Genomic DNA, 25,393 nt, shown 5'->3' with positions numbered 1-25,393 from the left:
GGCATTTTTAAAAATTACTCCTACAAGTTTTTATTTCTGGTTTAAATAAAGGATGCTAGTTTAGGAACCCAGGGACTTTTATCTTCCCACACAAACCAGAAGTCAATATTTGCACCTAGTTAATATTCAACAGGAAGGAGATGGAAGCACCTCACCTGCTTTGGCAAAACCTGTTCCATCAAAATATGTCCCTTTCTGAGCATTTGTGAAACACGTCCCAACTTGGTAGCTGGAGGTTGGCTGTTCAAGATCAGCAGGCGCTTCCACCATGTGAAGATTTCTAATGCAGCCGTCAATGCTATAGGTCACCTAAATGTTCAGGTCACAAGAAACACACACCAGGTTTTAGCAGAAGTTTGCCTTTATGTGGAATATAATCACTGGTAGGGTGCTCTGTGTTAGAAATCATCAGCCGATTGACCTGAGGCATCCCCCTGACTCCCCGGGTCGGCCCTGTCACCCAAGGCTTCAGGGCATGGCTGCAGAGAACCCCACATCCTGCTTCTCAACTAAGCTGCACCTAGCTGGGGGATATGACTGTTTTGATATTCTAAAATATTGCACACTATATCCCTAATGGGACCCCTGGTTCGATAAAGGTCTGGGCCCCCTCTGGATATTGTAACTTGTAATTAGTATCTTTCTATTTCATGTTTCGAGTGACAGTTTATTAACCTTTACTATATATACATTTTTTTTTCATAGTCTGTGTTCAAATTCTACTTGAAAATATAATTAGGTTTGGATCAGTGCTTCTTCCTTATGAAAATCTAATGAAAGCAGTCAACACTTTCCTAAGAAAATGCACATATACATGAAACTTGAAAGTTTGCATGAAACGTTCAAAGTTTAGGGACTCTAGAAATAAATCAGCCGTACTCTGCTTCATTATAGTTCATGTGGGTTAAGGGAGGCAAGTTAACCACTCTTGCCACTCTCATTCAGAAGAGAGTGTTCAGAAAATCTCATTTTGATTAGCCTGGGTATCATAGCCAGTAGCTATGAAAGGAAAGGAATACTGATCATCCACAAGGGGGGTTAAACGCTGAGAATTGTAACCATCATGAACAACCGTCTTTGATGAAGAACAACCACGTCATCACATGTTCTAATCTGAGCAAAGAAATGAACCACACGTGTGTGTAGTGCATTTTTAAAAAACACTAATCCCTTTTTTAAAGAAAAGAATGCTTTCCAAAGCAAACCAGGATACGTGGTCTGAGAAAAATGTATTGTGAATATTGATTTACAAAACTGAGAACTTTAAATTCTGAACCCAGTATTGAACAAGATAGATACAGTATCTCTCAGTATTTGCTAAATCTCTATTCCTGAAAGAGTACCATCAATATTATTATTATCATCTTTTTTGTTGTCTTAGTACCTTCTAGATACTTGGTATTCTTCTGAGCACTTTTAATATACTACCTCATTTAATCTTTCCAGAGACCTTGTTTGTTTGGTATTATTATTATACTATTTTACATAAAAGGGGACTTTGTCAAAGAAAAATTAAGTAACTTGCTCAAGAGCACACAGCTACTTAAACAGTTAAGCACATAATCAAACCGAGGGAGTTTGGCTCCAGGGTCCACACTGTTTTTTAATATTGTCTCTCATAGATCTATCTAGAAAAATTGTCACTTCTCAGGAAAGATGACTTTCTATTCATCTATAATTGGGTCAATGTGACCTAGTAATTCAAAATACATTCATGACTCAGGCATCTATTTAGGCAACAAATGAAACAAATCAGACACTTACTGGACCGATTCTTCGAGTAGTGTAGTTAATGGGTAGCCCACCAACATACAGCATTCCCACAACATCCAGAATATCAGCTTTCTTAGGACTGATTGTTCTGTTGGAGGCATCATCTACATAAATAGTTCCTTCTTGCTTAACTCGCAAAATCTTAATCTACCAAAAGAAGAGGAGTCATTCATTTCAATCACAGATAATTTCAGATATGCAGAGTATAAGACATAAGAACTTTCAGGCTATTCCTTAGGAAAAAATGAAATACTTTACTGAATGCCTAATATGTGCTAAACCCATAATAATAAGTGCAATTAAGAATATCTCAAAGTCCGTGTTTTCCATTAGTACCGTCTCCAAAAGAGTACATAGTCTTTCTGGGCGAGTTTTAGATTGAAGAGTCTTCCACAGTTGCTGGGTGAGCATATGCATCAAGAGGTATGCTTGCTGTAAGGAAACCTGCCAGTGGAGAGCCCTGTCAAGAATTAAGTGGGCTGCAAAATTCATGTCCAATTTCAAAAGTGCATTAGTTTGATTGAGCAAAGTCTGGTCTCCCCAGCACAATTTCAGATACGCTACATCCCTCTGCTTAATAGGCACTTCTCATGCAGAATTGGAGGAAGGGCAGTGTGTCCAAGTTGCACTGATGTTTCTGTAGCAGCTGATTAGTCGGGAGAAAGATGGAAAGCTGACTGGGGCTGAAATTATAGCAGTGAAGTGACTTATCTTCTGGGGCAGAGTGAAGCCAATGGTGTGAAGACTAGCTTGAGCATAAAATCCCTGAGTCTGAATTTAGGAAAAGGAGTATGTCCATGGGGTCGCTAAGAGTCAGACATGACTGAGCGACTTCACTTTCACTTTTCCCTTTCATGCATTGGAGAAGGAAATGGCAACCCACTCCGGTGTTCTTGCCTGGAGAATCCCAGGGAGGGGGGAGCCTGGTGGGCTGCCGTCTATGGGGTCGCACAGAGTCGGACACGACTGAAGCGACTTAGCAGCAGTAGCAGCAGCAACCTTGTGAAATGCTGGAGGACAACAATGGTTTAAAAACAAATCTACATCAGGATTAGAGTAATTGAAGACCTTATTTTATACTTACCTATGCTGGCTTCAGAAATGATTTTTAAAAAACCCTCAAGGATAAAACCCCTCCTTCATTTGGCTACTTAGAGTATTTAAACTATCTTTCTTAATCCCAGCCTCATTGTGGCCTGACAATATGTCTCTTTCTCAAGTATCATATTTATTATTCTATTAGCCGGAGATTAGAATAAACCGTAATAGAGCTCCTGCATAAAATATTTGCTAGTCATAAGCTCCCTAGAAAATTTCTTATTTCTAGATAACAAATTAGTTGACTTTGAGTTTATATCATTTTTTTCCAGGTTCCTTAGCTTTCTATATATGACAAGTTCAAGGATGTTAATATGTAAATTCCAATAGCTAATAATATCTTACTCCAAAAATTTAATTGGTCCACCTAGGGAAGCTTTTCTTAATAGGCTACAACAGGTGCAGAGACAAATTCTGAGTGAGTTTTGTTTTAATCAGGCAGTATATTATCTACTTGCAGTCATGCCAAAGAGGACAGTAAGCTGGCAAATGAGCCTTCTGTGCCCATAACAGTACCAGCTTCTGGGTGTAAGGCCAACATTTAAAAAGTTGTTCCAAATGACTGTTGGTGGAAATGATACCCTAGAGGACTTTAAACACAGTGTAGCAGATTCTTAGACTCTTAGTGTGCTCAGACCTGTAGGGGGTGGGAGAGCAGGAGAAGGGAGCTTTAAGGCCCATTTTAGTGTTGCCAGCTTTTGAGTTGGTCAAATATTATTTCATAAAAGAGAGGCCATTTTGGCCCCTTAAAAATGGGAAAATAGAATTTCAGAATAAATATTATTCCTTTACATTGAATACATAGAGCTTCATGATCAACACATTCCATTGTCCCATAATAATACTTGCATGCATGCCTGCTCAGTCCTGTCTGACTCTTTGTGACCCCATGGACTATAGCCCACCAGGCTCCTCTGTCCATGGAATTTTCCAGGCAAGAATACTGGATTGGGTTGCCATTTCCTTCTCTAAGTGGTAATACTTAGCGTATTGGGAATGTCTTCAATTGCCTGGCCTTAGTTTGTGGACAGATGTTTGGGAACCACAGCTGTATAACAATGATGGAATCTTGTGGTACCATGATGAGGCACACAAGTGTTCAACTATAAACCTATCCAGGTCTGACCCCATTTTCCTAGGTTGGGCAGTTGTATATGGCGCTTGCTGTATTTTTAGCCCCTGCCACATTTCAGTAGCCCCAGAGTCAGTGTCTGCACTGCAAAACAGTCCTGGGGCCAGGGGCACGCTGATGGTTGCCCCCCAGTAACCCCGTTGTAGGGCACTGCTGACATCCTGGGACTATTACCTTGTGCCACTGGCCATCATTGATTTTGGTGGGGATCATAGTGCTGGTGTCACCACTGCCCAAGTCATAACTGAAGTAGGGCAATCCGTTTTTCAGCTGAACTGTAGCAAAATCAGCGTGGTTGATCCGTGCCATGTAGAAGAGCAAGCCTGATTCAGCTTCAGTTCGCACTTCGAATTCAATGGTGAGACTGTGAAATAAAAGTATGCAAAATAAAACAGGAAGAAGAGCGTTCTTACCCCAGCATAGGGCGGCATCGGGTCACGGTGCCTTTTCATAAAGGATGCACACATGCTTAGTCACTCAGTCCTGTCCAACTCTTTGCAACTCCATGGACTGTAAGCCACCAGGCTTCTCTGTCCATGGGATCCTCCAGGCAAGAATACTGGAGTGGGTAGCCATTCCCTTCTCCAGGGGATTTTTCCAATTCAGGGCTCAAACCCTAGTCTCCTGCATTGCAGGCAGATTCTTTACCAGCTGAGCCACCAGGGAAGCCATTTCATAGAATATAGCAAAACCTTTTCAGAGGTGAGGACTTTCCAGGTCTGCTGAGTTTCTAAACTGGGCTTCTCGGGATCAGATAAATATATTTCTATTCTTTACTGCACTCAGTGAATTAAAAAAATCTCACCTCATATATTAATAAATCTAGTTAATTAAACTTGAGTAAACAAACAGTACTTCCATTTATCAGTTCTTATCTAATATCTCAGAATAAATCATACCGGTTTTTAACTTTGGTGTCATCGAATGCAATTGCAATGTGACTATTTCTCGAAAGCCCAAACTGTTTGCTCCCTATCAGGAGAGCTGGTTCTGATTCTGCTGCACAAGGACCCTGTAAAATACCAAGGAGAGAAGAAGCAGAGATTATGGACTCCACTCTTTAAAATGTAATGCTGCTGTCTAATGGTTTCTTATATTTCAGTTTCATGTTCTCACATAATCTCGCTTAAGTTTCTGAGAAATAAAAGCGGTCTCTGATTCATCTCTGTAATCTACTGCATAGGAGGTACTTCCTATTAAATGTTCCATAAATGTGAAACCGTTTTCTTATACTGTACCCTTGAGTTGCCAAAGGCATGTGCTCAAAAATATGCATTGATTAATTCATGTTTCCACCATCCTTTAAAGTGTTAGTTGCTCAGTTGTGTCCAACTCTTTGTGACCCCATGGATTGTAGCCTGCCAGGCTAATCTGTCCATGGAATTCATGGAATTATCCAGGCAAGAATATTGGAGTGGGTTGCCATTTCTTTCTTCTTTAAGGAAAACTATTATTTATACTTCTGAGAAAACTGGAATTTCCTTCTCACTTCTACTTCACTTATGAAGAGTTATCTGCTTAGAAGATTGAACAGGGAAAGTGACAAGCTAGCCGCTGCTGGGTTATGAGTGGAAAAATATGTTCTTTCTTCCCCTCCCCGTTTCTGTCTCCCACTGTCTTACTTTTTCTTGAAAATTATCAGTGCTAGAAGATTTCTGTGAATTTAGACTTTCAAGTTGGTGTTTCTCAACTTGCAAGTCAGCCATTCAGTCCCTTAGCTTGTTGCTAGGCAACCCAGCACAGTTTTTAATGTAACCCACCATATACCATTTCAACTGCCACTGTTCAAAGATCAGCTTCCTAGGGTGCTTACAAGGCAGACCTCGCTGCAGGGCTAGCTTCAGAGGCAGGCTACTTGTGCAGTCACTGAGCTTAATGCCCTGCTGTCATCATTTTGAAGTTCTTAATAATTTTTGAACAAGGTACCTAGCATTTTCACTTGGCTCTGGGCTCTGTCAATTATAAAGCCGGACCTGGCTGGGTGGACCTTACTTGGCTACAGTAACCCTCAGCTCAATAGATAATCAAGGCTTCTCAAGTTACCAAAGCCACCTTTCCCTGGTCTCTATTTTCACAAAATAATTCCAAGTACAAGCTGCTTAAGAAGTCTTTTAGAACACGAAGTACACAAGAAAATAAATAACCCGCATGCTCTCAACAGCACATCTGTTTTTAAAGATCTTCACTTAATAGCACTGGACGGGCCACTGCCCCAGTGCATGCTGAGTCAGCAGAGATTCTCAAAGAGCCCAAGGTGGGCTCTGGATACAGAAAGCTCTTCCCAGAGACTGTACCTTGGAGATGAGTCATCAGTGCACAGGAAATTTTTCCTTGATGAGGAAAAGCCTTGCCCTCTTTTCTCTTGAGCTTAGTCAAATGGAGCACTCTGCTACAGCAGGTAAAAGGCTTTAAGTGTTTTAAAATGCTGTAAAATTGGCCTTTATGGAAGTATTCCCCCGACCTAGCTTCCCAGGAGATGGTCAGTTACAAAGAACAGACTGTGGCTCAAATTCACACAGATATGCAAAAACTCAGCGGGCAGAACAGAAAAATGCTATCTATTCATGCAGCTGACTGGGCCTCTCTTGGAATCAGCACACGGCACATTTCTTATTACACTGCCTGCAAAAAAGAGCCCACATGGAAAGATCTTGGTAGCTTAATGTCTCAGCCTTCAATGATGCTCTTAATAGAACTGGATCATTTTTCAGCCTCTCAATATTTTCTGTAGAGACGACTATCACAACGTACGTAAGTAGCCTGCAGTCCTCCTCAGAAATCTTGAAGAGAATCTGACCTGCTGGGAATCCATCAAGTGGAAGGATTTAGCTAAAGCATCTCTAAACCCTCAACTCTGAAAACTGAGGTCTTGAAAAGGTCACTTTATGTGGAGGAATTAGGGAACTATAATGTGTAGCCCTAAGGGCTTCCCTCATTGCTCAGTTGGTAAAGAATCCACCTGCAATGCAGGAGACCCCGGTTCAATCCCTGGGTCGTGAAGATCCCCTAGAGAAGGGATAGGCTACGCACTCCAGTATCACCTTCTTTTATAAAATTGGCAGTTGAAAGAGGACAGAGAAGTACCAGTGTAAGAGAATTTTCTGTGTATCTGCTTTAGGATTTAAACGCGAAGACAATTCTGCAACAGTCTCTAGTCTGGTAATGTTTCTGCTGCAAGCCTCAACGCCTCCTCTCACTTGGTTAAGGGAGATGGGATGGACTGTGTCTAAACTGCTTTCCTGCGGGCAGATCTGAACCCAGGCCTGACGTTCCCAGAAGGTTACCTGTCCTATCTCCTCTTTCTCCTCCTTCAAACCCCTCGGAGGGCAGAGTGCTCACCTGGCCACTCAAGCGGCTCTTTTCCTTCCAACCACATTTTGAAGAGGCACCACGTGAGATGGGATAGAAAGTGCCCAAGGTTCGCACAAGACTAAAATGATTTTGTCATTAAAGACATTTTCAACCCTGCTTCCCAAAGAAATTGAAGCTAAGGGTCTTCTAGTGAGATAATTTTAAGTAACCTTTAAAGAATAGTTGTTGCAAGATGAATTGTTTTCCTTCAAGCCAGTGTGAACTCGAGGGGAGGCATCATCTTTATGGACGTGACTTGTGTTATTTTGGAAAAACTGATCTCTGAAATGTGTTAAAACAATGATACAAATATCAGGGGATCATCAATCTCAGCATGTTACAATCCTGCCACCTTGTGGTGACTCTTTAAAGTACACATGGGGAAAATAGGAAGGGATAGGATGTGCTTGCTCCATGTACATCTCTGCTTGGCAGGTGACAAGATGTATGCAGACAGGACTTGGGTGGGGAGTCTAAACATGGCCATGTTGGGAGCAGCAATGCGGTTGGAGAGGACTCTGAAGGAAGCTGCTTCCCGTAGCCACGTTTAGGCAAGTGGATAGAGCCTCGGATTGGCAATGGAGCTTAACATTTTCACCTTCATCCTGTTACTCAATTAATTTCAGATCAGAATAAAGCAGGGGTCACTTCCAACTGCTGACTTTTGGGTGACATTTAGAAATGTGTTATTGGATTCAGAATGACATATGATTGGTGGATAAACGTTGCTTGACTTTAGATTGGTGCAGAGTAGAGACTTTAATTGTATTGACCAAAACTGGCATCTCTGTTCTTCAAAGCACCAAATGATGAATGATTTAAAAATTTCATAATCGAAGTACAGTCTGCAAAAATACTGATTCACTATGCTGTGTACCTGAAAATGATGTAATATTGTAAATCAACTATACTTTAATAAAAATTAATTCAAAAAGTAGCATCATTTTCTTCTTTCATGAGTCAAAAATTCTAAACAAATGAGGGCTAAAATGACTTCTTCAAAGTCGGATGCATCTTTGTGATGCTCTTCTTTTGGCATAAATACTAAGCAGAAGATAATTTTTATGGTACAGACTTTAATATTCTGAAATATAAAACCCCTGTTCAAGTTTTTTACTGAGAAACTGAGTTATGTTAACTCTCTGAATATAAGCTCTTTTGGTAAACAGTGGGCATTTGCAGTTCCATTTACACACTAATGTCTGAAGAGTAATTCTTTGTGGTATGGAAAATGTATGTTTCCCCTTTAAATACATATCAGTATCTACTCAATTTATTGGCCAGGGCTGTACTTAGCTTTTAAAGTCATAGCATTAAATCTGCAGGAGGAATAGCTTTCTTTTGCTCTATTCTTTTCTACTTCTTTTTCACATCTCCCCCAAGAGCCCTGAACTGCAGGGACTCCTCATGGCTATTTATCCACTCCTCTTAGTATTCGCATTTTAGACTTTGAAATTCAAGGTTCAACATTCCAATAAACTTCAAGTTTAAACAAACAAAAAAGAACAACCATGCAGCCAGTGCATTGTATATAAATTCACACAGGCTACATTGGTTGGAAAGACTTGGTATAAACAGCATATATACCTGCAGGGAACTTGTCACATTTTGATAATTTTCTGTAGTACTAGAAGTCCACACTCTTATCTACTCTTATCCTTGGCTGTCCTCCCTGAGAAACATCCACAAATAGAAGATGCAGAAATGTTTTGTTGTTGTTTTTTATCCAGTGCTAAACAGGCTAAAGAATAAGAGAGCAGTATGAAGAGAAGATCAGAGAAGGCAATGGCACCCCACTCCAGTACTCTTGCCTGGAAAATCCCATGGACGGAGGAGCCTGGTAGGCTGCAGTCCATGGAGTCGCGAAGAGTGGGACATGACTGAGCGACTTCACTTTCACTTTTCACTTTCCTGCATTGGAGAAGGAAATGGCAACCCACTCCAGTGTTTTTGCCTGGAGAACCCCAGGGACGGGGGAGCCTGGTAGGCTGCTGTCTATGGGGTCGCACAGAGTCGGACACGACTGAAGTGACTTAGCAGCAGCAGCAGCATGAAGAGAAGATAGCTACCACACTATCAAATGAGATATTATGTGGGAAAAAAACATGTGCTCTGATCTATGATGTTCTGGCATGTATTAATAATAGGATTGACATAATCCATTTCACAGGGCAGGGCTTTCTCAAAATACTCTTAAATTGCCCTGGAGGAGAGTGAACATTGTCCTTCTGCTGTAAGTTGCTGGTAGGGACAGGTGTGATGTTGTAAAGAAGGAAATGAAGGCAACAGAATAGGAGAGGATGCTGTCAACTGTGCTGGAACAAATAAGGGACATGTAGATGGGTAGTTGCCACTTCTGGAATTAACGCATAAGTCTTAACTCTTAAATAAATTCCTAAAATTCTGAATTTTGATTTAAAAAGAGAAAATGGTGAGAATTGAAACTGATAGGAGACTTGAGAGATAATAACCATATCATGTTGGAGTTTGTTTAAAAACAGAATGCTCACCCCCTTTCCCTAACCCTTGCTCTCACCTTAGAAGTGTGAAAGGTTAAAGTAACTGGTTTTCTTAGAAGAAGGTTGGAGTGTTACTGTGAGCAGGTACTTTGCACACAGTGTATAATCTAGGCCATAATAATCCTTGTTATGCCAAGAGAATCCACTGGTCATAGCAAATACTCTTTTTCAACAACACAACAGACAACTTTACACATGGACATCAATCATCAAATGGTCAATACTGAAATCAGATTGACTACATTCTTTGTAGCTGAAGTTGGAGAAGCTGTATACAGTCAGCAAAAACAAGACCAGGAGCTGAATGTGGGTCAGACCATCAGCTTCTTATAGCAAAATTCAGGCTTACATTAAAGAAAGTGGGGAAAAACCACTAAGCTGGCCAGGTATAATTAAAATCCCTATGGATACACAGTGGAGGTGACAAGTAGATTCAAGGGATTAGAGCTAGTACACAGAATCCCTGAAGAACTATGGACAGGGGTCTCTAATATTGTACAGGAGGCAGTGAACAAAACCATCCCAAATAAAAAGAAAAGCAAGAAGGCAAAGGGGTTGGTTGTCTGAGGAGGTTTCACAAGTAGCTTAAGAAAGAAGAGAAGCAAAAAGCAAAGGCAAAGGGAAAGGCACACCCAACTAAACACAGAGCTCCAGAGGACAGCAAGGAGAGGCAAGAAGGCCTTCCTGTGTGAACAATGCAAAGACATAGAGGGAAACAGAAGGGGAAAAGATTGGAGATCTCTTCAAGAAAATGAGAACTATCAAAGGAAACTTTCATCCCAAGATGGGCACAATAAAGGACAGAAACTGTAAAAAACCTAACAGAAGTAGAAGAGATCAAGGAGAGATGGAAAGAATACACAGAAGAACTGAACAAAAAAGATCTTAATGACCTGGATAACCACGATGGTGTGGTCACTCACCCTGAGCCAGGAATTCTGGAGTGGAAGGCAAGTGGGCCTTAGGAAGCACTGCTGTCAATAAGCTAGTGGAGGTGACGGAATTCCAGCAGAACTATTTAAAATCCTAAAAGACGATGCTATCAAAGTGCTGCATTTATGTCAATTATATCAGCAAATTTGGAAAATCCAGCAGTGGCCACAGGACTGGAAAATGTCAATCCTTATCCCAGTTCCCAAGAAGGGCAGTACTAAAGAGTGTTCAAACTACTGGACAATTGCATTCATCTCCCATGCCAGCAAGGTTATGCTCAAAATCCTGCATGCTAGGCTTCAGTATTACATGAACCAAGAACTTCCATACGTCTAATCTGGGTTTAGAAAAGGCAGAGGAACCAGAGATCAAATTGCCAACATTTGCTTGATCATAGAGAAAGCAAGGGAATTCCAGGAAAACATCTACCTCTGATTCACTGACTACACTAAAGCTTTTGACCTTGTGGATAAACAAACTGTGGAAAACTCTTAATGAGATGGGAATATCAGACCATCTTACCTGTCTCCTGAGAAACCTGTATGCCTATCAAGAAGCGATGGTTAGAACCTCGTATGGCTGTTTATTGTCACTGATTTATTTAAATTATATGCACAGCATGTCATGAGAAAGGCAGGGTTGGATGAGTTACAAGCTGGAATCAAGATTGCCTGGAGAAATATCAACAACTTCAGATATGTGGATGATATCACTCTAACGGCAGAAAGTGAAGAGGAACTAAAGAACCTCTTGATGAGGGTAAAGGAAGAGAGTGAAAAATCCAGATTAAAATTAAATATTAAAGAAACTAAGATCATGGCATCCAATCACATCACTTCATGGCAAATAGAAGGGGGAAAGTTGGAAACAGTGACAGATTTCCTCTTCTTGGGCTAAAATCACTGCAGATGGTGACTCCAGCCATGAAATCAAAAGACATTTGCTCCTTGGAAGAAAAGTTATGACAAACCTAGACAGCATATTAAAAAGCAGAGACATTACTGACCAGTCAAAGCTATGGTTTTTCCAGTAGTCATGTATGGATGCGAGAGTTGGACCATAAGGAAAGCTGAGCACGGAAGACTGATGCTTTTGAACTGTGGAGTTGGAGAAGACTCTTGAGAGTCCCTTGGACTGCAAGGAGATCAAATCAGGAAATCAACCCTGAATACTCATTGGAAGGGCTGATGCTGAAGCTGAAGTTCCAGTACCTTGGCCACTTGATGCAAAGACTCATTGGAAAATGCCCTGATGCTGGGAAAGACTGAAGACAGAAGGAGAAGCAGGCAACAGAGGATGAGATGGTTGGATGGCAGCACCGATTCAATGGACATGAACTTGGGCAAACTCCGGGAGATGGTGACAGATAGGGAAAGCTGGTGTGCTGCAGTATATGGGGTCATGAAGAGTCGGACACAACTTGGCAACTGAACAACAATAACAACAATCCTCAGAGTAAACATTATCCTCTTTTTCAGTAGAGTTTCTTCCATTTAGAGAAGACAAGGCAGTTACTCAGTGAGCCCCCTGAGTTCACTGAGTAAAGGCAGGTGGGCTTCAGCAGATGGGCAGGCAGACCTCTGTCATGGATCACTTGGATTGAAGACCTGGTTTGTTTCCTCAGTGACTCTCAATGTGGTTGAGCTGAGAGGGGCTCACACAGCATGTGTCTCTTCCCCAGTGAGGAAATCAGCTATATAACTGGTGGTTGTGGAGAAATAAATGCAGAAAAAACATTTCTTTCCAATTCATCTTTTAAAACATTTATGAAAACAAAACACACTTAAGAATATTTTTTGAAATGATGAAAATCATCTCTGGACCATATCCATCGTCTGCTGTTAGCATCTGATGCATTTTTCGAAAAGGTTTTTCTTATGTGTTTTTCTAACTATTGATACAGATACAATGATGCAGAATACAGAGTCTTATATCCTGTTTTCCCCACTTAACATAATGTCAAAAGTATGTCATTTTATATTGTTTCGATTGAACGATTTTAAGTACAAGAGTATGGTGACATATTAAAACTTGCATTTTATGGATCTGTTTTCACACTTCCAGGTACCACTAACCTGGATGGAGATTAATAGTGTCCCCTGCCATGCTTCTAATTTTCCATCTTGGAAGGTAGCCAGCTGTGTTTGCAGTCCATACTTGGCATTTATTCTGACTGACCTCCTTGCATATTTGGTTACTGTGCTATTTATGGCAATGTCTACTTTCTCAAATACGTTTCTCAGTTTCTGTTTCTCTAGTAGGCTCTTAATACATATTTGAAATAAATATCATAAAATAAATGATGATATCTTACCCATCTTTGCATTTTGTAGGCTCTTAGTAACTATTTGTCAAAAAACATAGCCTTTAAAAAGTAGATACTTCTCTCCACACACACACAAATAATGAATGAAAATGAAAGAAATCAAATTAAAAAGAGGAAATATGTATGGTTCCATGATCTGAAACTCTGAAAATATGGTACAACCCAACAGCGATGAAAGATTCTAAAATACACAAATTTGACCACATGGTAGTAAGTATTACAATGTGCAAGTCTGATGTTCTGTGAGTCTTTCTACACCAACCCACAGGACTGTAACTCAACCTCTCTTTTACTTTTGTCTTCTCTATCAAGTGGATTGCTCTTTTTTGTAGAAGTTAAATACACCTATGAGAGAAAACTGGAATTAGAACAGAAGGTTATAAGAAAATTTAAATGAGTTAAAATCTCCAGTCCAGATGCAAAAGGATCTTTGTTTTCAGAAAAAGGAGGCAAATACGATCTCTAGAAACCACAGAAGGATATGCTTGAGATCTCCTAAAAGGTTGTATTTTAGAAACACAACTAAGAAAGGTGATCACTAAAAAGAGAAAAAGAAGGGCGACTGGTAGGTCCAGCAGAGTTATTCACCAATAAACCAGAACAATTCAATGTTTACTGGCTGAGGGACCCGACTCAAGAGCATTTCAAAGGCCCTCAAGCTTTTGGTTGACCAAATACAGTACTAACGAGGAACTGATGGCATGACACATCTGCTTAAAACATTAAAACCTTCTCAGGTGTATTAGTAGAATATGACGACAGACCAGTGGAAGGAGGCACTCTGCTGTCCTCTGAACTGTGTACTCCAGTTTGAGTAGTATGGTCTGTTCTAGGTGCCATATTTTGAAAAGATATTTCAAGTATAAGAATATTACTGGTGGAAATAACAAAATTAGAAATTAAGAAAAATGCTTGAGATAATGGAATATTTAGCCTGGGAAAGGAGAGCACAGCTGTTTTCAAATGCTTGAAGGGATGTTAGAGAAGATAAAAACTTAATGTGTTTGGCTACAGAAACACAATCATTACATGGAGGTTATAGGGATGTGGTTTTACTTCATTATAACCAATGGCTTTCCTACAACTAGAGCCTGCCCTATTACACTGGAAGAGCCTTGTCAATGGAATGTTCAAGCAAAGTTTTTAAGTCCACGTCAAGTATATAAAAAGATTCATGTATTAAGATGGCAATTGGACCAGCTGGTCTCTAGGGCTTCTGCTTTTTATAATTCTAAGTTAGTTGTTCAGAATTTAGGATCCACTTTCCTATAGAATCCAAATGGATATCTGCATCCAGTGTCTAAAAAGCTCATTTTACCCACAGTGTTTTTAATTCTTTAATTGACTTGAGACCAAGGAACAGATAGGAAGGATAACAGTTCAGAGAGCGGTGTATGAGGGAAAAGGGGTGGGGATCATTCACCTTCCCTTTGCTGGGATAAGTCTAGCATAAAGCCATATTATGGAAGCACTAAGGAAACATTCTAAAATACGTGTGGCAGATCTCAGTATGTCTTAGGAGAAAAACATCTCCTTGAACTAATCCCCAAATGACTGATAGCCTTTCACTTGCTAGCTGTGCTGTGTGATCACAGGTATTTTCTTCTGTGAAATGGGGCTAATAATACTTCCAACAATATAAATAAACAAGAAATGATTAACAACTTGTGGAAATCAAATGAAATAATGGATATACTATGCCTGGCAGAGTACTGGACACATACTAGTTACTTAGTAAATGCAGAGAATTCACACAGTATCTGGGGCTTCCCTGGTGGCTCGGTGGTAAAGGACCCACCTGTCAATGCAGGAGACAAGGGCTCAATCCCTGGTATGGTAAGATCCCACATGCTGCAGGACAATTCAGCCCATGAGTCACAAGTACTGAACCTGTGCTCCAGAGCCCAGGAATCACAACTACTGAGCCCATGTGCTGCAATAACCGAAGCCCGAACGCTCTGGAGCCCGCGCTCTACAACTGCAGAAGCCACCGCAGTAAGAAACTCATGTACTGCAACTAGGGAGTAGCCCCCTTTCACTGCAGCTAGAGAAAAGCCCACAAGAAAGAATCCTCCTACAGTATCTATGCGTGCATACCTTTTCTACTTTTCAAAGAACTTCCACATATATTATCTCATTTGATTCTTATAATAATCCCATCATTAGGCAATGTAGGTATAATATCCACATTTTACAGAGGAGGAAAAAATGATGATTGGAATAAATGGCCGGTTTGGCTTCTCATTTAATAAATATTTCTAGTGACAATGAGCACACCACTCAGCAGAACAACTAATTCCATCATGAAAACTAACGAAAAGAACAAAATGTTGGAGAGTTCCAAAATCTGCACTCAAGGTAACACGTTCCACCTGTCAACTGGCAAATATTATAAGTACGGTGCGTGCGCTGTCAAGAGCAGTGTGAGATCTTTGGTGGTGAAAATGAAAATGTGTGTAACCTTTGGAAAAAGCAATTCCTGTATACGTGTTGAGAATCTTGGCTATATTCTTCACTTGGCCTCATAATTACCCATCGAAGAATCTGTTTTTAGAACATCTTTAGAAACAATGAGAAAGTCTGATGTACAGAAGTGCTGATTAGAATACAGTTTCTTGTAGTGAAAACCTCGAAATGCTCTAAATGGTAACCGCTCAGTGAGCAAGACATAGAACAAGCTGTAAAGGCAGTGTCACCGTGATAAGGAATCAGATTGTACAACCAGACCCATCAGATTAAAATTCCTATCCTTCCACTTACTGACTGTGTTTGGGTTTATTATTTAGGCTAACTAATTCTTAATTAACTCAGCTAAAAATGGGGTGATGGTGTGTGTGTGTGTGTGTGTGTATATATATATATATATATATATATTTTAGACAGCTGTTAGAAAAATTACTTATAATATTGGATAGAACCTGTTTAAAAGCTGTCACTATGATCATTACTATATGGTAATTATGCCATTTATTAAATGTTGAGTATAATGCTACGTGTTTAACAAACATCTTTTAAAAAACTCTATACTCACTGTACAGATGAGTTAACTGAGGGGAACAGATTGGCTAAGTAGCTTTTCCAGTTCATACAGATGTGCTGGGATTTGAACCCAGGCAGTCTGACTCTGGACCCACGGTCTAATCAAGGATATACTTACTACCTTCCATTCTATGAAGTATTTTTTTATGTCTCTCTTACACAAACATACACATACATATACATCATATTAGACACACACATTGGCAAGATGTTTAGAAACAGTTTTACCTACGTACAACTGGTTTTTAAAAACAGAATACCAAGTTGTATACATGATATGAGATCTACTATGTAAAATTCAAATAAAAGGGGCTGAAAATTGATATGATTATCTCTGGATGGTGCTAGTATAGGTGGATTTTATTCTTGATTCCGCAGACATTTCTGTGCTAACTTTTCAACTGAAAACATGTGCCACTTTATAAACAAGAAGATTAAAGGAGACCATAAATATAAATGAAAGTAATTCAAGGAAGACGTAAGGAGAATAGGCTTTCATAGACAGGTGACCCTTCCTCTAATTCTAGCAGTAGAGTATACTAGATATCCTGAGTAACCTTCTTTCAGAAAGTGACTACAAACACAGGGGTAAAATGAGAAAGCAATGGGATGTAAACACCTACGTGCGTCAGAAACGGGGTGGGTGCAGGAACCGCTGGGGTGGGAACCAGCTCTGGCTGGGTAACTGTTTCAGCTGTAACTGCTCCATCTTCCTCCTCAGGGGGTTTCTGATGGGCACAGCGACCAATGTCTGCGTTTTTGAAGGATACAGGCTGTGCGAAGTCCATAGGGCTAAGGGAACATAATAAAAATTCAATACTTTCTCTTAATTTTCATTGTCCTGCTTCCCTACCGTTACATCACATTTCCCTTTTCCCCTTTAAAAGGTCTCAGTGCAATTAAAAATTTGACTTGAAGATCTTTATTGTTTCCCCTCTCCCCCACCCCATGGTTTTGGATAATGTAGATGCAATAGCAATCCTCCTATGGGGAAAAAAAAAAAAGAGTAACAAGGAGATTGACTTACACAGAGTTTATAACAAGGTTCCATATACAGCCTTCAAAGGGAGGAATATTTCTGAGTGGGGAAGGTTGAAATTCAGGTGGAGCACCCCCAATGAAAAGCTTTTTAACTTCTATTGCCTGTTCCATGGTCAGATTTTGCATATGCTTTCTGTCTTCATCCACTTGAACAGTGAACATGCTGATAAAATATTGAAAGTAAACAAGTGTAAAACACACAGTGTCCTATACAACCAGAAAGCAAACTCTCCTGCCACCACGCACCCCTTCTTCCAGTAGCTTTTAAGAGAGCCAAATCTGATGACTAGGAACTTGTCACTTAGCAAATGATATTGTTTCTTGCCCCTCTGCCTCCCTTGTTAGCTCTCCTAGAGAGTTTCTTGAAACAAGGCAGTGGTGTAGCTACAGCATTAGCCTCTGGTGGTGTTGACTACAGTGGTCCTACATGTGAGCCGGTGGAGTGGAGGCTTCTGTATGGGGTTGTAGTGTCTAATCGTATGAGGCTCAGTCGGTTTAGCACAGCGGTTTAGCACAGCATGGGGTCACGTTTTGTTTGGCTCTTTATTTCTTGGTTTGTGCCAGCTATTATCTTCTTGCTAGGGGACAAACTGTACTCCTGAGAGCTTAGATTGTAGGAATCAACAGCAAACGCTTACAGGATGTTTTATAAAGAATGTAGCTGCTGGCTTTTGAATGGAAGAGGCAGGCTAGAACGCCAGGCTAATTGTTCTCTGCAATGATTTTCTTTAGTGGCTGTTTCATTAACGTCCCTAATTTGCCTATGAGAGATAACTTACACATTACTAATTGAGAACCTCATGCTACTTATTCACTCTGTGGATCCTGGGGAAGAGAATCAGGAGGCAAAGAATTCTGCTGATGAAAATGACCAAAGGCATTTTCTCTTTTGTTCTAGAAGCAGGTTTTAAAACTTCAGTCCCAATAGTCAGCATGGGGCTCTTAGTCTTAAGTGTTAGTCAATAGCCCGAGGATCATGAATGGGGATTACTACAAACTAATTCACATCTGGAGAGAAAATCTGAAATATTTAGTCAGCAAACTCAGTTCTAAAATGTTATGTTACTTGATTTTATAAAGAAGAAAAACCACACATAGAGTTAGAAACAATAAATCAGGGCAAAGATGCTCTGAAATGGCACTGAACAACTGGCCCACGCTGGGACAATTCAAATGTAAGAGAATAGAACAAAGACCAGATATTGTTGTGACTTAAAATGTCAGAAACATCTTTCTAACAAATATCTTTTAAAAAACTCTATATTCACTGTACAGATGAGTTAACTGAGGGGAACAGATTGGCTAAGTAGCTTTCCCAATTCATACAGATGTGCTGGGATTTGAACCCAGGCAGTCTGACTCTGGACAGATGCTCTTATCAAGGATATACTTACTACCTTCCATTCTATGAAGCATTTTTTATGTCTCTTTATTGCTCAGGTGGTATGGAGGGAGCAGATTGGATTTAGTTTCAAAGGCAAAATAGGGGGAACGATATATTGATGTTTTGCCAGACTCTGGAAGATTGTGTTGGCAAAATTCAAGAGTTCAACCTTATTGCTAAGAATGTGGGTGGTGGTTTTATGAGACTTTTAGAAAACCACTCACTTCTGGGTATGTGGGACTCACTGAGAAGTACCCCTCATACTCCCTTTTTTTTTTTTTTCCATTTGCTAAAAGTAATCTCCTATATGCCAGTGTTACTTAGGCTTTGAATGAAGGGTTTAAGCCACTATTAAATACTGTCCAAGGACAGCAAATCTCTGCTTTTGATTAGAATTTTTAAAGATCCAGAGGCTCTCCTCTTTCTCACGTGGACTCTCTCTAGTCTGGTTCTGCCCCTAAAGACCACAACAATGGCCCTTTCTTACTGGATCACAGGGTGGAGATGTAGAGTGAGCATGAACTTTCAGAAGAAAGAGTCTGGACTTAAGCACTAGTATGAACTACCTGCCAATGCGGGAGACATAAGAGACACAGGTTCCGTCCCTGGGAAGATCTCCTGGAGGAGGAAATGCAACCCACTCCAGTATTCTTGCCTAGAGAATCCTCATGAACAGAGGAGCCTGGCAGGCGACAGTCCATAGAGTCACAGAGTCGGACACAACTGAAGCGACTTAGCATGCATGAAAGCTTACTAGCTGTGTGACCTTGGGTTAGTTATTTAATCTTGCTCAGTCTCATTCGATTCTTTAATAAAAGGAGGATAAGAACCCCTACTCTGAACCACGGAAACCATTAATGAAGGCATTGCACTGAGGTTGTATTCCTTAATAAGGACACTGTTAAAGGACGACAGTTGAATCCAGTTTGTATTTTACAACCTAGGAGCACCAAATCTAGGTCATTTATTTAGCACTTTGTAAAGAGAGAAGCCACTGGGCTTCCCTGGTGGCTCAGACGGTAAAGCGTCTGCCTACAATGTGGGAGACCTGGGTTCGATCCCTGGGCTAGGAAGATCCCCTGGAGAAGGAAATGGCAACCCACTCCAGTACTCTTACCTGGAAAATCCCATGGATGGAGGAGCCTGGTAGGCTACAGTCCACAGGGTCGCAAAGAGTCGGACATGACTGAGCGACTTCACTTCACTTCAAAGAGGGATATTACATGTCCTTTATGATTCTGGTGTGTTTTTTAAAAAGGATTTATTCAAAAATTCTTTACTGTGGACCCACTATGCCCAAAAAGCATTATAAGAATCATTACAATACTATTAATATTGTGATATGTCAGCTATATTTCCTTAAAATTTCAATAGTTGAATCTTAAAGTTTTATAATATTTTATTACTTATATTCAATTTATTTGTATGAAATATTGATCTAAGATTTTTTTTCAAATCACTATCAAATGAACTGCATACATGGTAAAAGATATTAAGAGAAGTGCCCTGAAATTTACAATTTACATGAAAAGCAAAACCTGAAATTTTTAAATTGAACATATTTTGGATGGTTAGAAAGAAATAATTGGGTTGCAGTATTCAAATCTTGGTCCCATTCTGGAAACCTCAAATTACTCCTGAAATATTTGCTCCAACTTTGTGGTCTTTAGCCTAATTCTGTCCCTGTGTGAAGAATGCTTTCATGGAGAATACCTATGTGCCTAAGCTTCTACTCCAGGCTCTTAGGGTTTACTGTTTTTATCCAGTAAGAACTACTGGCCATTTAGGTGGACTTCAGGAGGAAGATCAGAGGGCCAAGCAGTTATAAAAGGCAGAGGATCACCGGAGTACTAGGGAATTAGACACCAAAGTAAAGGAGGTGAAGTCTTTGCAGAGGGAGGAGTAGAGAAGGAAAGAAAATGAGAAAGGAAGCGTAAAGAGAGTAAATACTGAAAAGCTTGCCTCTCAATTTGATAAAAATCTACTAATTTTATGAGGCAGTATTGTTTGAGGAAAGGAAACAATTGACATCTACAGTCTAAATAGTATTGGAAGAAAGCAAGTATTTCCAAGTTAACAAGAGTCTCATCATCAACATCAAGTAATACAAACCTCTGAGGTCACAGAGGTGAGAATAAATACCTAGCAAGCACAGATGAGGTGTTAAAGTCAAGTATATCTGGGCTTAAATCCTGCCTGTTATTTACTAGCTATGTGATTTGGGGTAAATTAGTTAATATTTCCTCATCTGTGATGAAAGGATATGAATGCATATCTCATATATATTTAGAATAACTAAAGGACATACTTTTTGTAGTATTTGACACAGGGCATGCCATAAAATGGATATGAAGCATTAAACTATGTTTCTAGGTGATGTTCTTCGGGTCATTAGTGATCTCCGGTTAATCAGTTAATTGAAGCACTTGCTTAAGGGATAGGTAATAATTGTTTTTTGACCTCAGAGTGCTGAATGAGACATTATGGTGGCAGATGAGCTCTTGCTTTGCCACAGAGTGTAGTGACAACACAATATGTCTAATACATTATCCTTTAATTAATAGAGAATGGCACAACAGTTTGTTTATATGGCCAATTAACTGAATGACCAGTTTTCAGGGATGTACTATACCGAGTATAATCAAATAAAGGTTGGATGGATGGCCAACAGCTGTGAAGCTGGCATACTAAAATACCCCTCTTGAAGAGACACCTGTGAAAAGGACACCTTAGAATAACATCAAAATGCACTTGGGAATGTCAGAATCCTTTCCCTACAAAATAACATATTTTGAATGATTTTTTGGCCAACTATATTTCTCAGATCTGCATTTGCTTCTTGAAATTATTTAAAAACCTTAAAAAGTTTTTCCTACAATGAGAAGGACTAACATTTGGCAAAGGACCTGAAGTAAAGTCTAGAAGACTTGCAAAATCAGTATTCTAGAGCATTCCTTAAGGTTCAAATGAGAACATTCAGTTTGCATTTCTCTTCAGAGACCCTGACTGCAATATGTGCCTAGAAGATTAGTAAATGTTCTTAGTTTGTCCAAATATTGATCCCTCATTTGTCTTAATCATGGTTTCTAAACATTTCAGTTAGTAGATACTCCGTAATTGACTGAGCATTAATTCAGCCCAAAAGATAGTGCTCTATATAACAGAAAAATGCAAAGCAAGGAAAGTTTCTTTACTTACAAGACATTGTTATTACTTATTTAAACTATTGTCCACACAAGAGGATGATTAGAAAATGGTCGACTTTAAGAATAACATTTACTTGCTTGAACTTTTGCTATGCCTTCATACTGTTATATTTTAAAGTACTGTCTATGTTTTGAGGTTTCATCAAGCTTGATTTCCAGTTCTTTTCTATGTTTTCAGTCTAGATGGATCGTTGGCTTGGAGGTCTGAAGTCTCTGGGCTTCTGTTTTTCTCTAATTGTCTTTCTAAACTCACTGTGCTTGTGTGCTTGGTTGCTCAGTCATGTCTGACTCTTTGTGACCCATGAACTATTGCCCACCAGGCTCCTCTGTCCATGGGATTTTTCAGGCAAGAATACAGGAGTGGGTTGCCATTTTCTTCTCCAGGGGATCTTACCCTCCCAGTGATAGAATGTGCATCTCCTGTGTCTCCTGCTTTGCAGGTGGATTCTTTACCTGCTGAACCATTAGGGAATCCCCTTATCCGAGCTGTCATACACTTTGATGGAAAAAAAAAATCAAATAACAAATGACTTCCTCAATAAAGTAAGTATAAAGTACTTCAGCATTCTGAAAAAATAAGACATCAGCTCATAACACTAACAGCCAATTCCCTGACTCAGGGCTGGGAAGCAAGTGCTCTGGTGGATCAGCAGAGAGGCAGCCTCTGTGCCCTGATGGCAAGACAGCAGCCTCTGCCCTCTCTCAACTCTGGCCCCTCACAGAGCTGTGGTGCAGGGACCCTGCACACCTTGGCAGGGGCCAGGTGTGAGGCCCGCACAGAGCAGGGCTCCGTGGGTCCTGCAGCTGCTGCCCTGCTCTGTATTTGTGACAGATTTCTAAGCAGCAGCCATAACTGCCTTGGAATCCGAATGAAATGGCAGCTGCCAAAGGCTGCGGGCCCCAGCTGAGCTGCTCTGCGCCGTTTCACCACCCACATATGCCTTATTTGAGAAGAGAGTATTTGAGAGGTGCAGAGGGAGAGATTTTTCTTAGCTATGGCTTCAGAAGATGCATTTGGTTTTCCAGAGGTGAAGAGGAGAGCTGCTCAGCAGAAAAAACGTTAAGAATAAAACTCCTAAGGGTCAAGGTAAATGAAGTTCCCAAAGTATGAAATATAAAGAAGATAAAATTAAGCTACTTGACACTTCAGCAATGTGTCGTCTGTCCATACACACAAAGGTCCAGTTAAGGACTAAGGCGAGCAAAACTTCGTGTTAGTTACGACAGTACAGTCAGTCGCCAGAACTGTTGTTACCCTCTAGTTCTCTCTACATGAACAGAATGCTCTCTCCCGTCGTGAAACAGACTCGGCTCCGGTTTGACGACAATTTTCCTCATTGTGCGCGCCCCTGTGGAGAGATGCACTTCCAGCCGGCCCTTGTTCAGGAAGATCGCATAATAGGCCTGCAACAGCAAATGGTTATTGAAGACGAAAGGAGTCTCGTCTACGACCTAGCTTAGTTACCTGAAAGAATGGCAGATTCATCTGCTCTGTGAGCTTACCTGAGAAGTTAAGACTCAATATTTTCTTACAGAGTATTTAAAGCAGCTGGAAATAGCTTTACAATCACTTACCATTTCTGCTTGTTAGGTGATGTGGAAAGGGAGATAGTAAGAGAGCCATCTCTGCAAAGCAGATTTGCGATGCTGAAAGGAACAGCTGTGCTCGCATTGGGCTTCTAATTCACAAAACCCATCAGGAAACAAAGGGGGTTAATAAAACCCCTCTCCCTTGCATTCACAAATGGACAGCTAGCTTCTGGAAATCAGGTCTCACTCCCACCTCAGGGCATTTTGAGTGTTTAGATTTCAATTCCTTCTCTAGGCTGGTGGAATGGATTGTTATCACCAACACCTAACTTGTCTCCCACATTTAGAAAGAAGGCAGACAATTTTTCATCCATAAACACGACTGCTTTCTTCTTGCCACTGTTACTATAGCAACAGTGTAGTTTTTTGAGATCAGTTTGTGAACCCCAGGGAAACTGAATGCAGTCCTCATCCCCAAAGCTGACACCACTGCGTGCTCCTTTTCAAGTGGAGCAAGGGGCCCCCTGCCACACACGATCACTCGGTCCTCCGCGAGTCACCACAAGGCGGTGGAGATGGTTTCAGTCAAATATCACAGTGTCTCCAACAGTTTGCAAAATCAGCTGTGTTGCTGCGTGTCCCATGCAAAATGCCCAGAGGACCTGGATCAGTGTCGCCATCCATCAGAAAGGGGCAACTGCCATGTAAGCACTCAATTAAAGTTGTTTTTTAAGCTGATTGAGGTCTCAAACCCCGTTAGCAGAACATAATCACAAATGACCCTGTGAGTATCAAAACTGGTAGCTTTGAAAAATAAAGTATGTCATTTAACCAGTTTGATTCTACAACAGAAATGAATTATTTATTTAATATTGTTTCCTCTTTCAGACAGCAATAACAGTGAGATTTTAAAACAGATATTAAAAAAAATATTCACTAAAATGTTGAAGCATTAACATGTTATTTCTAATTTGTACTATAGCACTTAATATTTTCTCATTTTAATTGTTTTAATGAAAAAGTTTTATTTTAAGAACTATCCTGACAACTGATGATTCAAGCCTATTCATGTGGTTCTGATGAGGAGAAATCTGAAACTGAGAGGTGGTATTTAGTTACTTGACTGTGATCCAGGGCACAGATATCCTTTAGTGAAAATCTATCTCAGAATGTTTGATCTGGTCCTTTTATTATAATAACTGGCTTATTATTTAAATTTATTTAATAAATTTTTTGTATTTTGGATTAAAAGGCAAAGACTTTAGGAGAACATTTATTTTTATCATACTTATTCCATACTTGTTATGCACAATATAAAATGAGATAGAACATTACTTCTTCTCCCTCTAATTTAAAAAAATGTTTTTTTTTCCTTCCCAAAGAAATTCTTTTCTTCCTTAAGGTCATAGGTTATCCTTTTACATTTTCTTCTAAACATTTTAAAGTTTTTTCCTTTCATATTTAAGACTTTAATTCACTGGGATTTAATTTTCTGTTTAACATGAAATAGAAATTACTTCATTTTTTTGTCTAAATGGATAATGAATTGCCCCAGAATCATTCACTGAAAGGTTCACTTTTTTCGCTGATGATGTGCAATGCTACCTACTGCCAAATGTCATTTCCATCTATACTTGGCTCTCTCTCTTATGTTCCACTGACACAGAGTTATCCATGTATTAATGCTACACAACCATGATTCAAAACTGCTATAACAGTCTTCCAACTTATTCTATTTCATAACTTTCTTGGACTTTTGATATTAATTTTAGAATTTGTTCTGATTTACAAAAAGATAAGGTGATATTTTCATTGAAGGCAAACCTACATATCATTTTATGGAGAATTGGAATATTTTTAACACTGAGTCTTTCCATTAACATAATGACTTTATTAAGTAGTCTGTTATACATTTTCAATAAATTTTATAATTTTTCCAGTATAGGTCTTATGTTTGTTTTATTTCTTGTTAAATTATATATTTTTTCTTGTACTATATTTATTTATTCTTTTTTTATTGCTTCGGCTAAGACCAGTATGAAAGAAAAGTGTAAGTGAAGT

General features: G+C 39.8%; 1 protein-coding gene across 1 annotated transcript in view; it reads right to left on the bottom strand.

The window, feature by feature from the left end:
* Positions 1-25,393, bottom strand: part of LAMA2 (laminin subunit alpha 2) — a 707,472-nt gene that overhangs the window by 7,461 nt on the left and 674,618 nt on the right. Inside the window, exons 56-62 of the mRNA XM_086317880.1 lie at positions 23,058-23,206; positions 17,199-17,375; positions 16,795-16,963; positions 4,903-5,015; positions 4,178-4,367; positions 1,765-1,920; positions 156-309 (exon numbers count right to left, since the gene is read on the bottom strand). Coding sequence (XP_086174006.1) covers positions 156-309; positions 1,765-1,920; positions 4,178-4,367; positions 4,903-5,015; positions 16,795-16,963; positions 17,199-17,375; positions 23,058-23,206 — 1,108 coding nt within the window. The remainder of the gene's footprint in view (positions 1-155; positions 310-1,764; positions 1,921-4,177; positions 4,368-4,902; positions 5,016-16,794; positions 16,964-17,198; positions 17,376-23,057; positions 23,207-25,393) is intronic.

The sequence above is a fragment of the Bos grunniens genome, chromosome 9, assembly GCF_055505025.1.
Source record: "Bos grunniens cultivar Pamir isolate PY7600 chromosome 9, Bosgru_T2T1.0, whole genome shotgun sequence".
Classification (NCBI taxonomy): Eukaryota; Metazoa; Chordata; class Mammalia; order Artiodactyla; family Bovidae; genus Bos; species Bos grunniens.
Note: the sequence above shows the minus strand (reverse complement) of the source record. Positions and strands in the feature narration are given on the sequence as shown.